The sequence below is a fragment of the Oryzias latipes genome, chromosome 10 (assembly GCF_053564925.1).
Source record: "Oryzias latipes strain Hd-rR chromosome 10, Olatipes_Hd-rR_3.1".
NCBI classification, from domain to species: domain Eukaryota; kingdom Metazoa; phylum Chordata; class Actinopteri; order Beloniformes; family Adrianichthyidae; genus Oryzias; species Oryzias latipes.
In genome coordinates, this window is record NC_136246.1 from 31,453,136 (window position 1) to 31,469,191 (window position 16,056).

Below are 16,056 nucleotides of genomic sequence, written 5' to 3' on the forward strand. Positions count from 1 at the left end.
CATTTTATTTCCTTGGACCAGCAAGGGGAGAATGTCCTTACCTTCCAACGGAGAACACCGTCTGCTCTTTGGGCCGTTGTTTGAAGCGGGGAGTTCTGCTTTGTCTTCGGCCCTTTTTGGATCGAACCTGGGCACAGAGGTGGCAGGTGTTGAGGTTGGTGCCGGAGTGGACTGTGTGGAGATGGGGAGGGATGCCTGCAATGGATTCCTTTCGTAGCCTAAAAATCCACACCAAGAAACTGGATTGAATTGGTTTTCACAACAAGATAACAAGCTTAACATCTGACATTCATGCAAAAAATCGATGCGCCCAAAACACCTAAATAGTGAAGGAATAATATGGGATTATAGCAGAAGTCTTCAATTAATTATTGAGCAGAATTTTCACACTATTGAAAAATAGTGTTGTAGAAGGTAAAGTATTTAGTCTTTATGTCTTAAAATCATTGGTAGTGATTGAATTCCTTCAATACTCATTAATAAGTTCACTTTATAGAGCATTCGCCGTTTTTCTGGCGTGTCCAAAACCTTGTGCCCTGGGAAAACCAGGGTGCATCAATTCTCACTAGACTGGCGAATATAGACCACAATGCATTGCGTTTGAACGAGTTGTCATTTTAAATAAATGTATGTAAATTAACTTTTTAATAAATCATCCAGGTTTTCATCACCAGAACACAGTGGATTCATACATAGTCTTGGTAAAATGTTCATATTTATTTGGTTTTTACGTCGACCAAAGGGTGACGTCATATTTGCTGTGAAACAAGAAGGAGAATTAGTGAGCATGTGTTTGAATCGCATTGAAATGCAAGTCACTGGATCGTCCCAAACAATATGGTCCTTTAGAGGCAAAGGAGTAGTAAGGGAATTCAGATATAGACATTATTTTTGTCATGTTTTCATTGTTTGAACTTTCCCCACTTAAACATTTAAGAAACAGTAACCAAACTGTGAGTTCTCCAGCTTGTCAAATGCAGTTGACACTTTCAGTTGGTAAACCTAAGCAAATAATTTAAATGTAGCTGACTCTTTTCAGAGAAAGCTGCAGCAGCAGTGGGATGATGGGAAACAGCCAGCGATGCACTTCCAGTAGTGTGGACCCTCTGAAATGTAATTCCCCCTTTGTGCTCTCTGAAGGACAGAGCCTTCTCCTTGAAGGGCTCGTCTGCTGAATCTCAACACAGACACTTTCAGTCACACTGATGCTTCTGAATTTTTTTTCCCCTTTGGCCTTAAAGTTCCAGTCCGATCATCTTCTGATCAAAGCGCCTCCACAGGTCTTTTAATTTTGATTATGCCGTTTTTAGCTAAATACGTTTTAATTTTTTTTTTAAACGTACATTTTGGGACATAGTTTCTGCAGAACAGCAAGAGTTTATCAGAAATTCACCTCTGAGTTGTGGGCAGAACGGCTGACGCAGAGCAAGCCTGCCCCCACTTCCCGTCACTCATCTGTTTACACGCTCTCCCCTAATTTACATGTGCAACAAAAAGCTATCCAGCCGTACAGTTGTTTTTTTTCATCTGCTCACGGTTCACAGCCATTTGAATCAATAAATACTCAGAAATGCAGTTTTAAGCTTAATTTCCTTATATATGAAAAAAATGCTACATGTTCAAAACACCGTTTTCATTGGAGTATATCTTTAAGACTTGCATTTGAGCTTGTTTGGTGATCAGACGCTGCCTTTGCCAAACCTTCTTGAACCTCCTCTAGTTTGTTCACACCAGCTCTTTATATTTGTTCACTTTATCTGAACTGGTTATGTGTGACCTAACTAGATTTATCACAATCTGTGTGTATTGCATGTTCAGCTTTTACTACATGTCTGTTTTTAAACCACCTGACGTCCTCCGGTGTCTGCAGCCTTCGACACTGGAAGAGCCATGTGGTTCTATTTCTTACCAACTACAACAAAGACAACAAAACAAGACACAGCTCTATTTATGTTATTGTTACGGTTATGAAAAATATAAATGAACCATGGTTTTTAATAGTATAAATAAAGCATAAAAATGAAGAGAAATAGCTTTTTTTTAAATAAAAAAAAATTAAAAAAAACTTTTAAAAAGAGGTTCACATTATTTCCTTTCAAAATAAAAGAACTCTGTACCAAATTAGATCATTTCAATGCAGAAAATGCTGTGCTAAATAGTGCAATGTCAGCAGTGAAAAGAAATATGCACAATTTGTCTTACGCTGTTGTTGCATCTCAGCCAGAAATTCGTAAGTCAGAACTGAGTGAGCTAACTGACCTTCAATTGATTTTCCGTGTATTACGGCCCTCAAAGATCTGTCAAAATGTTTACCTACGACTTTGGTGAGCAACAAAGCCCCACGGCTTGATCTGGTACTGTACTGTACTGCTTGGTACTGTAGTCAAGGGCCGCTTGAAGGGATCCATGCTGTCCTTCAACTGTTTGTGAATGAGTTAAATAGTGTTGTTGTTTGTTTTTTTCCTTGTCCTGTCCACCAGCTGAGCACACAGATAGGAGATGAAGGCCTCTTGTGTTGGACATATTTTGCTTTTACAACAGGGGGATCTGGATCTTCTGACACACAAGATGTATATTTGTACAAATCCTTTTTGTAATTTAGGCTAAACTTTATTTATATTGATTAAATTTGTATCTTGTTCTTTGTTGTTGAAACGGACGGAAAAGAAGAAGGGCGGAAAGAAGGGAGGGATGTTGGAGACAGGGGGAAAAGGGGAGTTGAGGAAATCTGGAGGATGCTGCAGTATTATCATCACTACTGCCTGGTGTAATGTTAGTCGGTTACTGTTTTGTTTTGCTTGATTTGCCTTTTAGTCCAAAAATATACTACTTTTTAACCAGAGAACCACATTAAAGGGTTGAATGAGCCACATTGGGCTCTGGGGCATCAGGTTGCAGACCCCTGCTTTGGTATTTCTTTAGTAATTTTACTTTTTTAACCACTCAATCCCGAACATAATCTAAGAACAAAACAGACAGAAATAGATTTGAATGCAGATGTTTTAGGCGGAGCTCACCTGGGATCATGAAGCACACAGATATTGTGGTTCCCCAGCAGCTCATTGAAGGCTTCCATGTTTGCTGGAGATGAAAGGAGAGAAAAAAATCACTGCTTTACTTTGGCAGAAACCATTGGTTTAATTTAAAAACACACAATCGTTCACTCAGATTCCTGCCTTAATGAGTGACACGAGTACATCTATGTTTCTTTTCTTAGTCTCCAACAGTGACTCACATGAAATTGGATAAAATATGGATTGATTGAAGAATTTTAACTGTTTTATGAATATGGTTTAGATGCATCAAGAAAAAGGAGACCACAATAAAGAAAAAAACAGAGCTGAACATTAATTGATGAGACTTTAGGATCAGTTACCTTCATTCTCAATTATACATTTGAGGATCTGCTCCACTGTGTCCTGATTCCCCTCATATTCATCTGGAACACAGACAAACCGGAATTTAACACACACACACACACACACACACACACACATATATATATATATATATATATATATATATATATATATATATATATATATATATATATATATATATATATATATATATATATATATATATATATATATATATAAAATATATAAATGAGACACTGCAGAGTTTATAAATGCAAATCATTTCCATCTACTTCATTTGATCAGCATAAGAAAAGTAAAACAGTTTGCTTCCTGCAGTCATGAAAAAGCAGCAATAATCTGATGTGAATTAGATCAAGGAAAATGTCAGTCTTTTAAAACGTTTTTAAATAGATGCAAACTTAAAAAAATCTGTTCAGTTTGGATAAATGAATGTGTCTTTCAGTGCTTTAGCTTAAAAAACTGGACTTTTTTCTGTCAAAACTGTTCCATTTAAACACAGTTATTTGTCTGATTCACGCCAATGGTATTCTAATGAGCTTGTGAGTCACATGTAATAATGTTAACAACAGTTCCTAGTTGTTGTTTTGAGACGTCAACATCTGTCTGCACATTGTGACCCACAATAGACACAACTAAGTACATTTTAAATGAAATTTTGCTGGACTGCTCGCTTTTTACAAAGACAAACACACATATCTGTGACAAAAAACAAAATATATTAACAAAAATATTCGGAACCAGAAGCTTTTAATTAAATAAACAGAGTCCTTTGTTCCTGTGATGTTATTTATAACAAATGGTGGATTTGGTTTTACATTTATATTTAATAAAACAAAAAATGAACTTGAGGATTCCTTGTATTTCCAAACCTTTTTTGTTTTAGCTTTTATTGATTTAATCTCTTCTGATCCATTGAATTTAAAGATTAACTCTGATAAAAAAAAAAAAATCATGTTTTTGGTGTTTTCAACATGTTCTTGTGGTATTTTTCTCATGATGGAGGAGATTAAAAAAGATTTAAGCTTAAAAATGTATTTCTGACTAATCATTATTTTTTGTATTTTTTTTGTATTGTTGTGAACCGGAAGCAGCCATATTTGTGACGTGGAAAATAGTCTGGGCGGGGCCACAAGCTCCCTGCTCTGCTCCATTCTGATGCATCCACACAGAAAAATGGATCCATGAACGTCTTTGTTTTCCATGTCTGAGCTGGAATCTGGACCTAAACTGTACGGCTGGAAAGCTCTGATGTTAGTCGCCATCTTTGTTGAACCGGTAATGTTTGGTTGAGGAAGTGAGGGGCTGTAAGCTGGCAGGTGAGTGTGTAAACAGAGAGCTCTCGCTTATGGATGATGGGAAGGGGTTTTTTTCCACAACATGGCTAATAACGGCACAATCGTCATTAAAAGACCACAAGGAACGCTCTGTAAATTGATCAGAAGATGATTGGAGTAGTGCTTTAAATATTTACAACCTAAATTTATTCAACATTTCCTTAAAAAATCTAAAGAAAAGTGGCCTAAAACGCTAATAAGAGTTCTCCAACCAGAGAAATGGTGTTAATAATATTAGTGTTTTTAATATTATATGTGCCTAATTCTTTGCTCAAAACTTACCTTCATTCAAATCATAATTTAATAAAATCATAATTTATATTTTCAGCTGTTTATCTGTTTATCTTTAATGTTTTTTATCTTAGAACCTACACCCCACAATGAAAGTTGGATAAACCTTCTGCACAAGATTTCCATTGTTCACTTTACTGAACTTAAAATGATAAAACCTGAGGCTTTTTTAAAGATCAGTTGGATTTTTCTCTCAGGTTACCATCTGGACTGGCTGCAAGCTTCTCCTCCTCCTCCTCCTCCTCATCCTCCATGTCTCCGGTTCGACAGCGGTAGCCCTTCAGCTTCAGCATGTGGCAGATGAGGAACCCCAGCAGTCCGGTCAGGAAGAAGAGGAAAACCACCAGAAAGATCATGTAGGACGGAGGGGGCTCCACCGCCCCGGAGGCTGCCAGCTCACTCATTCTGTCGCTTCAGTCTGAGAGGGAAACAGGACTGTAAATGTAAATGTGTTGCTGACTTGACCTCCAGCCAAGCCCATGTTGGTGAACCGATGAAGCGTTTGTCCTCAGGAAGAAGATACGCCGTTAAAAATGATTTTACTTTTGAGGAACTGATCTAAGTTCCCTTCTGACCACATGGCGTTTTCTGTTCCCCTGTTTAATAGAATATGAATTAATTTTTAACAGGATGTATGCAAACATTTTTAACCCTTGTGCTATCCTAGGCACTTTTACGTTGGGAGTTGGGTCATCTAGACCCACTAGACAGTTCTCTGAACCTTTTTTCTTCAATGATTTGTGATCTTCACTGGTGTCCATGGATTACATGAAATCTTTCCACCTTTATCCACCTTTGTCATGGTAGGGAGAACACGTCAATGTAAGGGGGGGGGGGGTCATTTAAGATAGCACAAGGGTTAAAACAAAATATAAAAAATTGGCATTTTAAGCACAAATCCCTGTGAGTGGATTTAATGTGAAAGAAATTTTGTCAAAATAAAACCCAACTGCTTCCAACATTTTATGTAGATCACCACTCATTTTAGGTACAAACTAGAGGTCAACCAATTGTCTTCCAGGCCAATTTTCAGTTTGACTGATGATCGTTTGACTGATTATAGGTTTGATTGACTGATTATCGTCTGATTTTTCTAAAATCATAATATTAATATTTTCACTTTGACTGCAAAGGAATATCAGCTCTTAATATCGGATATTTACCTTCTTGGTTGCTAGTAATCGCTCTCAGTAATAACCATGAAATAACCATGTCGCTCGATCTCTAATACAAAGGCACAAGTTGTCAAATACTTCATTACCCATAATGTTTTTTCAAAACAGAGCAGAAAATTTGCCTAAATTTTCCACATGTAAATTTTAGTCTGTTTTACATGCTGCTCCTTTAAAAAAATAAAAACGTTTTGTAGACACCAGAACATGATAATAACTTCATTTTCAGTGAGTGATGTTAGCAGTGCATAGTACAGATGTGTGATGGCAGAATGGTTCGATACAAAAACATGACAGATCCAAAAAATTTCAAGAGATTTGACCCAAAATTTGTCTCCAGACCTTAATTTAACCCCCTTCATGTCACTAATTTGCAACATACCACTTAAATGTACAGTCATCTGTCCAGTAATCGTTGAAAAAAAGAACAAAATAGTAAACTATTCAACCTTAAATTTAACTTGATTTATGTAATGAGTATTCAGGGGCGGAGCGTAGAGGTGCCGTGGACCACCTGACTGCAGTCCGTTACATCACCTCAACATTTATGCAGCCATAGAAAAGTTCACTATGATGCATTTATCTCTGTCATCCCTAAAACAGTTTATTTTTAAGCAAAGCTAAAGTATTGTTACATGCATGTTTTCATCACAGAAAAAAAAAGACTAAAAAAATTTGCACACACAATTCTGATTTAAAAATATTCTTTAAACACTAAAAAACTCTAAATACTTTCTATGAAAACCTTTCCCTTAATATATTTTTATTTAAAAAATGAACTAAAACAAAATTTTACTTTTGCTGTTATGTCTTAAATAACCAGTACCGCTTCTATAAATACATGAACTTATGTGAAGTTTAAATGACTTTATGTAAATAAGAATGAGAACTTGATATGAAACATTAAAAAAAGTTCAGAGATCTGACGGCTGTTTGGTGTCAGCTGTTGGAAAAAGGAGGAAAAAAACTCACGTTCTATCGAAAAAGACTCATTTATAAAAGATTTTTCTTTCATAAATGATCTGTACTTTATATCTACTGTACTTATATCTTTATATCTGTACTTTAAGAAAGTATTTCTGGTTTTTTTAAAGCAGATTGTTTTTATACATTTAAAAGAGATTGATCTCAAAGGCAAACGTTTCCCTCTGAAGCCACAAAGCAAAAGCATCTCTTACCCGTGTCCTGTCTGCCCGCTGCTCACATCATCTCACATGTGAACGCCAGCGTGGTCACGATGAAGCATGCCAATAAAACCTGAATCCAGAGAGATTTGGTAAAGGTCAGACGTGAAAGTGTGCAGGCTGGATAAGAAGTGAAACCAGAAAGGGACAGCGTCCGTCCCCCCTAAGCAGTGAGAGCCGGCTTTGGCTCCACCTTTTCAGACTCTCTGCTCAGAAAGATGGAGGCATGTGTGCTAAAAGAAACAGGGACACTTCACTCAACTTCACTTCTTTAGCGTTTAAAACTAATTTCCACCTGTTCACCTTCACTGGAAAACACATTTATCTCTAGGAAAATGTATGAAAACCTCCTTAAAAAGTGAAGCCAACATGCAGAGGAGGCGACAGCTTATCAGAGTGTCCCTCCCGCTGTCTTATCTGTATTTATTGATGCCCCCCCAGACACACACACACTTACTTATCAGCTGTTGTTTGGGCTGGTTGAGCACCGATACCACCTATCAACAACAACAAGCTGCGAGTATGGTGACACTTCACTGCAAATCCACACTAAGCCATGTTGGATCCCACGATCTGCTCCTTCATTCATGAAGGAGCAGATCGTGGGATGAACTGATGAACTGATGCATTACAAAGGAAAAACTACACACAGGAAGCAGGCAAACGCTCCAGCCTTCTGTGCTCTTAATGTGCAGTCCAGTTTTTATCCATTTACGAAGAAATAAACAAGAAAAATTCAGGTAAAAGTGACTCTTAATTAACTCTTCCTGTTCATATCTGTCAATTCCAGATCATCTTAGTAAAATGTATATTTTCTGTCATTTAAAATGGAGCATGAGGCTTCCTTTATGAAGCCCTCTGTAAAGAACCTGTAGACCCAGTTTTATCATTTGACTCTCACATTGAAAAACGTGTCCAGGACAGGTTCTGCAGAGCGGCAGGAGTTCATTAAAAATTCACCTCTGAGTTTTGGGCGGGACTGTTGGTGTGGAAGTAAGCCTTCACTGATGTCCCATCATTCCTTGCACTCACTCCCACTAGCCTACAGCCCCCTCCCACCCCCAACATAACATTACCAGTGCGACAAAAATGGTGAGCAATATCCAACCGAACTCTTTAGATCCAGATTCCGGCTCAGACGAGGAAAACAAAGACGTCCATGGATCTATTTGTCTGTGTGGATGCATCAGAATGGAGCAGAGCAGGAAGCTTGTGGGAGCTATTTTCTACGCCACAAATATGATCTGATTCACAATCATTCGAATAAACAAATACTCAGAAGTGAAATTTTAAACGTAGTTTTCTTTATATATCTCCTCCATCAGCAAAAAAATGTTACAAGAACATGTTAAAAACACTATTTTAATTTAAGTTTGTCTTTAAAGTTCCTGTACTATTACTGTGCAGTTCAGTTTTACCGATTTTAAGGTAATTTACGAAAAGAAAAACAAGATAAATTCAGGTAAAAGTGACCCCAATTAAGTAATCATGTTAATTCTAGTTCAGTTTTATATAATTTTCTCTTTCTACAATGCAAATTACACCTTAATGTTGCTCAAATCACTAAAAACATAAATAAAAACAGAGAAAAGGTGTTTTCCAAAGATTTTGTAGTCATTCATAATTGTCTATGGTACCAAAACAACATCGTTTTTTTGATAAGAACTTTTAAATTATACAATCTTTTTCTTCTCTTTAATTACAGCTTACCAAAACCCACAATCTACACACATTTCAGAGAACACTCTTAGATATTCATCACATCGGAAGACCAAAAATAAAACTCCTGACGTGACAGAAAAAAGCAGCTGTTCAGTCTGCGTTTCAGATTGGAAATTTTACACATCGAAACATCTAAAAACCGTCCTCCCAAACCCGAAGCTGCATGAATCAGCAGCTGTCAGGCCGGAACACTCAAGTTTTTGTCCTCTCACCTGAACTTCAAGGACTGTTTTATCCAGAATAACAAATGTTCTGAAGTTGGAACAGCAAAAGAAGCTTTGCGTGAAGAATTTATCCGCTCTTCATTGCATGGAAAATGTTTACATTTGTGTTTTTTTGTATAACACACATTGAAAGTAATCAATGAACTTTGTAATTTGTTCAGTTTAGCATATCTGAGCGTAGACATTTGTGTTTTAATTGGTTTTCCAACAGAAAGCCAGAAGCCTTTTTCCCCTCCAAAATAAGACCTCTTAGTGTTTGTCCTCAAGAACAAAACCCCCCAGAGAATAAGAGGGAACGTGGGAGGAGGACTGAGAACGTGACCCCCGCTTTAACTCTTCTGTTTATCTAAATTATCGAATCCCTCTGCTGCTTTTACCGCACGTCCATCTCATACGGAAGGAATGCTGCATTACAGGAACTTAAAATAAAAGTGTTTTTTTTTTAACTTGTCCTGCCTAACAGCTGAGGAAGCAGATCAGAGCTGAAGGCCTTTTGTGTTGGACAGACTTTACTGTTACAACGGATTTTTATGAACCCCTGTTGTAGTTGAGGCTAAGCTTTATTTATGATAATTATATTTATATGGAGCGACCCTATGAATGTGTGCTTCTTAGAGTGTACCTTGATCACACTGAATGCTCCAGCAAAGGCAGGAGGCCCGGCACCCCAAATCCCAGAGCCAGGGGCAGACAGCGCAGCAACCCGGACCCGGGAGCAACCACCCTCATGCGCACCGGATCCCCACCACGGAGAGGGAAATGGAGGCCAAGACCCAGCCGCTCCCCGGCCGAGGAGTAGGAGGAGCTGGAGCCCCTGCCAGGACAGGGACCCGTCCCACCCCAAGGCGCTCTAGGTCTACACCCAATGTCCAGACTCAACGAGACCCATGCCGGCGCCCGGATGAGAGGCACACCACCGCCTGGGAGTCCTGAGCCCCCACCAGAGGCAGGCCGGGACCACCCATGGACAGCCCGCACACCACACCTGGGCAACCTGCCCGCCAGCCCCACCGAGGACAAACTGCTGTAGAAAACGACTAGGAAGGCAGACACCGGTGGCCAGCGGAGGCCCCAGACAGGGCCAGGGGATGGAGGACCAGACTCTAGTTGCCGTTGGCAACGATGGAAAAATTAGGGTTCCCTGGTGTGCCCAGAAAAGAGGTCCCACCTGCTCCTTGGGGGGATACGGTCCACCCCGCTCAGATGTTGTACACTCCCTCACCGCGTGGAAAAGAGCTGCAAGGTCAGGGGCGCAGCAACCCCCGGGACGCCACCAATGCCCCGGCAGCAATGCATGCGATAAAAGGTTAAAAAAGGCCTTGATCAAAGTAAGAGTGACACTGAGCAAACACAGTGAAAGTTTCATCCAGCCCCACTGCTGTTTGTTAGACCTTCACCTTCACATGAGTGTTTATGTTGCCTCAGTGTCAGAACATTTTTCACGCCTCCGTCCTTTTAAATGGCTCCTTTATTCAACCGAAAACATTGAATCTTCTTTAGCTTGTAAGGATAGACCAGATCACTAAAGTTTTTGTATTTTTTCTCAATTCTTGCCTCTCTTCATGTATTCCTGATTAACACGTTAGACTCAAAAGGCTCTTATTTTGTTGAGTTCCTCCAAAACAACCCAGGGTTTGGATTTTATGATGCAAATGTTGTTCCACTGACCCCAGGTCGCAGCAAAAGTCACACAAGAGGAAATGGATCACAAATCTACATTATGGATGCGGGGAGCGCCGTCTTCAGCCCCAGTAACAAACATCACCTGTCTGTCATTTCTGGAGATAAATCGTTCACCTGAGACGCCAACCTTCACGCTCTTCCACCTTTTCATGTTTCCCTTTTTGCTCATAATCCACATTATTTTTGTCCTTTAGATAAAAACTCCATATTCAGCAAAACGTTAACCTCAAGAACAACTCCTTACAACCAAAAACGTCCAGACCTGACATATTCACGAGTGTGCAATTTAAAAAAAGTAACAAAAAATAGATATTCCATTAAATTTGCACAAAACCAACTGACCAAATTCAACTAGTGGAGTAATTGTCGTCAGAAGAATAGCAACTTAACTCACAGGACAGCTATAGTTTCATTTTTGTGCGTATAAAGTTAAGCATAATAAATACAGACCTTATAACACTAAAAAAAAAAACTTTTCGCTTTTTATTTCCTCATTTGTTAATACAGTAACTAGTTGAAAACTAAAGTAGGGACAAGAAATGCTAAAGAAAAAATTAAAACAAGTTAAAAACCCACTCCGACTAATGAATCGGGTGCAGATAAAACAAAGATTGCACAATATTGCTTGCCATTTTGTTGGACCGCTAATGTTAGGTAGGGGTGTGAGTTTCTTTTGCAGAAACTATGTCCTAGAAAAAAACACAGGTTATTTTATTTTTTGCAAAATAAAAGGCATAATCATAACTAAAAAACCACTGGGAACGCTTTGAAAATAGATCAAAAGATGACTGGAGTGGGACTTATTTATGTAAATGTTCACAAAACAAAATGCAGAGATTCAGGACACAGAGTGTGTTGTTTATCAAACAATCACACACGTGAAAACAATCACATTTTTTGAGTCTAAGTCATAATAATTGGAAGTCAGTGAATTGGTTAAGCGATTTGAAGACTTGCTAATGACAGAAAAAGCCATTTATTTATGACGTACAGTGAATGCAGCACTGCCTTTATTGTCCGGTAAGCAACAATATAAATCGCTTCAGCTGTAAAACAGAACTTGTCATCTTTCACATGACGCTAAAAATAAAGCGTGTTCCACGTTTTTTGCAGATGTGCGTAAATTCCATTTTAAGCACGTGTGACGTGCAGCGGATGCTGGGGAAGGGAGGCACGCCAACCATCCCAGAGGGATTGGGGATGGAATGACTCAGCATCTTTGTGACCCTAACAGAATCTCCTGCAGGGGCGAGCGAGGGGTGTGGTCTGGGCAGATTCGTGTTTCTCAGCAGGCATTCGGGACAAAAGCTGGGGCGTTGAGAGGATGTGTGGAGGAAGGCAAAGGTGTGTCGAGAGGCTGCATGGGTCACAGCAGACGAGGAGGAGGAGGAAAGCTGTGCGAGTGCATATATTCATCCTTTCAGGGACTTTTCAGTATTATCCTGCCACATCAAAAACCCAAATTTTACACAAGAGGACTCCACAAATTTGGGAAAAACCTCAATGAATTTATTAAACCAGCTTGAAGTGTAGAAGGGGATGAACAGTAGCTTTGAAAAATAGCAACAACAACAAAAATAGGTGAAGGAACTTCTGAATTTTCTGCAGCACGACCAAGATCTGCATTGCATCTTATTAAAACAAAAAAGAAAATAAGACAACTTTTCAATTTCTATTCAGTGTGTTATTCAGTTAGCAGATTTTGTGTGTTTTTTTAAATGCTAAAAGAATCAATATTGCATTATTTTTTTCCACCTTAAGTCAGAAACATTTGCTTTATGGATATAGTGTCTGAAAAAAATATTTAATCACAAAAAAACATAAAATTTTGTTTTAAACGTCCTACTGATGTGTCAATGTCAGATTTAAAGAACTCAAATATTATCATATTTGTGGAAAAACATCAGCTTTCATTAATATTAAGCACAACTGTAATCCTACTTATATCCTTAAAATACGCCTTTCTTCCATTTATTCATGTTTTAACATGCTGAATTTAAGGACAAAATGAGGAAATCTGCTTGTTCTGGACTCAAAAGAATGTAGTTTTCAATATCTACAGCTGCCGTCAACCCTGCCAGATGTCATGAGACTGAATGTAGCTGCAGTTCATCTAGCATTCTTGCGTCACGCTTTCTGTTGCCCAACCTCGGCTGCAAACGGTCTGCTCCATTCACTCTGACACACGTATCAGTTCAGCTGATTTTCTGGCCGCATGACAAAAGCCATGAAATTCCGTTCGACTGACAAACTCACAGGCGGACTCTCGCTTTGTGGCGTGCATTCAAGCGTCCTGCAGGAAAAGCTGGAAAGTTTTAACAGAAACCAAAGTGCAGCAGGTTCTGAAGAACCGCCTTCCTCAACTGTGATTTGCTGCTCCTAATTGTCAAGAATTGTAACCTACATGCTGGTGATCTGCTTCAGCATGAACTTCATTCTGAGGGTGAGATATTTTTCTTTAGTTTAGTGAGGTCAAAGCCCCAAATCAGCACACAGGATCAGCAAACTTGGCAGCCAACCAACTGAAAAGGAGGGATAACTTCCAGATAAAAGGATAATAAAACCTGTGAATGGTTAGAATATTAGAACAATTTACGATTTAAAAAAAATTCTTTCACGTGCTCATCTGCAATAATTAGACCATACTTTGGATTTTAAAAAGCATGAGATTTTTTTTAATTTATGATCCTTTTCAGTCTATTCCTAAATGTTGTTTAGTTGGAGGGATTTACAAAGCTACAACACAGAACTGCAAATGTCCTTCAGCAGGACCAGAGGCTTTGAGTGACAGTCCAGCAGATAAAATCTGCACCGTCACCTTTAGATCATCATCTCCACTGGAAACACGCAGACTCCAGTCAGCCTCATACTCGCAGTGATGCGGCGCAAAGATCAGCAGAGCTGGCGGTTAAATCTTAATGAGGCAGTAACGGAAAGTCACCCCACCCACTGTGCCACCCCCCTCCACAAAACAGAGAAATCAAGCCGGTTGCTCACCTTCAGTCAGCCAGAGACGCACACCGGTCCCTCATGGCTGTAGCCTCTTCCCTGTAACATCTGAGGATGCTGCTGCTGAGCGCCTGCTGGCTGAGGGGGGCGGGATGACAGGAAACAGGATGGGGGGGGGGGGGCTCTGTAAGCTGCTCCAGAATTTAACCTCTGAGGCGTCTTTCAATTTTTTTAATTATCTGCTCATTAGACCGACGCTGAGCAGGATTACCTATGAACCGAAATATGATAACCTTCTCTTGGAGACCAAAAAGCTAAAGCTGCTTGTTAGTTCAAATTTCAGCTCCTGTTGTCTTAAAATTTCTTTCTTTAAACTGCAGTTACAGATTCAGGATCTTAAAACTACAATACAAGCCTTTTAAATAATGCCTTAAAAATGTTCCCAAGCTAAAAAATAGTTGAAAATCTTTGTATTCAGGCAGTTATCCAAGATTACAAAGACCCTCTGATATCTCAGATTATGTATGTTCCTGTGTTTCTTCAAATTTTCTGTGGATATTTTCTAGGTTATAAGATCCTTGCAGGTGCAGGTTAGTTTACTATTTTTTTCCCATCAGGATGGTATTTGAAATTAAAGGAATAATACATATTTGAAATGGTCAGATGTAGGTTCAGAAAAAGAGGCATTGTTCTTATATTGCTTCCGGAAACTAAACTCTTAGAAAACTAAAGCTTGGATGGATAGATGCTTTTTCCCCCCGCTTTTCCTCTGTACTAAACTGATACAAAAAATTTTTTTTTCACTTTTTATATTTTATTTCATTAAAATTCTTCTCTTAGCTCATGATTTGTTCTAGACTTTTTTGAAAATCAAACTTCCCATCAGATAATTCTTCAACATTTCTGACCAAAGAAATACACAAAAAATAAAATTATTCCATCTGTCAGTATTTATAATTTACATAACTTTTAATGTATTTTATGTATTTATTCATAAAAATAATATAAACATTACTTATAAAATAAATATAATTTTATTAGAATTTATATTTGTGCTATTTCTCTTTTTTTATGGCAGTCTGTTTAATTGAATGTTAATATCTGGCCTTCAACTAATTTGTGATATTTTTGCTATTATGTAAAATGTTTTTCTTGTTTCCTAAATCCTAAAATAAAGATAGAGGGATAGAGGGAAATTGTTTTACAGATTTATTTTTCTTAGTTATGTATTGTTTTCATTAAAAAATGTATTCACAAATTTTTTTATTATGACGTTATTGTTCTGGTTGAGCCAGTTTAGCTCGTGCTGGTTTGCGGCGCCTTCCGTCCGTGAAACCCAGGTTCGACTCCGGGCTGCTCCCTCTTCCCTTCTCTACCTCTGCCGGTTCCAAGCCCGGTTTGAGAAGGTTGCGTCAGGAAGGGCATCCGGCGTAAAACATTGCCAAATTTACCATGCGACTTGTTCGCTGTGGCGACCCCTGATGGGAGAAGCCGAAAGTGGAAAGGAAAAAATGACGTTATTGTTCTGGTTGCTTCTCTCTCGCCTGGAGAAGTTTGTCTTCTTCTTTCTTCTGGATGCTTCAGCCACACTTTGGCTTATGAGGAGATCTATAGGACTGAATGTGGAATATTGGAGGATTTGTGGATTTTATTTTTCTACTGTGTTGCTGCAACAATGACCACAGGAGAGAGGAGGGAGTTGGAGAAAGGCATCGGGTATCCCGGACAGAATGCTGCTGCTCACCTCTAACATAATCTGCATTTTACTTTTTTTTTCTTCATTAATCAGATTGGATCTTCAAACCTGTTTAAATTTCCTATTTTCGTCATTGTATTGTTCTATTCAACTTGGTTTAAGTATCAAATTGCAACTGTGGTTTTCTTGAGACATTTTACAAAAAGCAAATACATTCAACTAGGCTAAATGAATCATGATTTTTATTATTATAAAATAAAAATTGTGTATAATAAAGCTCATTTGTTTTAATTGTGTTTTAACAACAGGCCATATGTGTCAAACATTGTCTTGAAGGGTTTTCTTGATGCATATTCCTTGTTGCTGGGCAAGCAAAATTAGACAGTGGGAAGAAAAGAATTGCTATAAGGGGGGAAAA

At 38.6% G+C, this 16,056-nt stretch overlaps 1 protein-coding gene across 2 annotated transcripts in view; it reads right to left on the bottom strand.

The window, feature by feature from the left end:
* rell2 (RELT like 2) overlaps window positions 1-14,076 on the bottom strand; it is a 19,226-nt gene extending 5,150 nt beyond the window's left edge. For both annotated transcript variants that reach the window (XM_023959383.2, XM_023959382.2), the window contains exons 1-6: window positions 13,991-14,076; window positions 7,359-7,437; window positions 5,211-5,426; window positions 3,377-3,439; window positions 3,018-3,081; window positions 42-218 (exon numbers count right to left, since the gene is read on the bottom strand). In XM_023959383.2, the coding sequence (XP_023815151.1) occupies window positions 42-218; window positions 3,018-3,081; window positions 3,377-3,439; window positions 5,211-5,412 (506 nt within the window). In that variant the 5' untranslated portion in view covers window positions 5,413-5,426; window positions 7,359-7,437; window positions 13,991-14,076. The remainder of the gene's footprint in view (window positions 1-41; window positions 219-3,017; window positions 3,082-3,376; window positions 3,440-5,210; window positions 5,427-7,358; window positions 7,438-13,990) is intronic.
* Window positions 14,077-16,056: the final 1,980 nt, after the last annotated feature.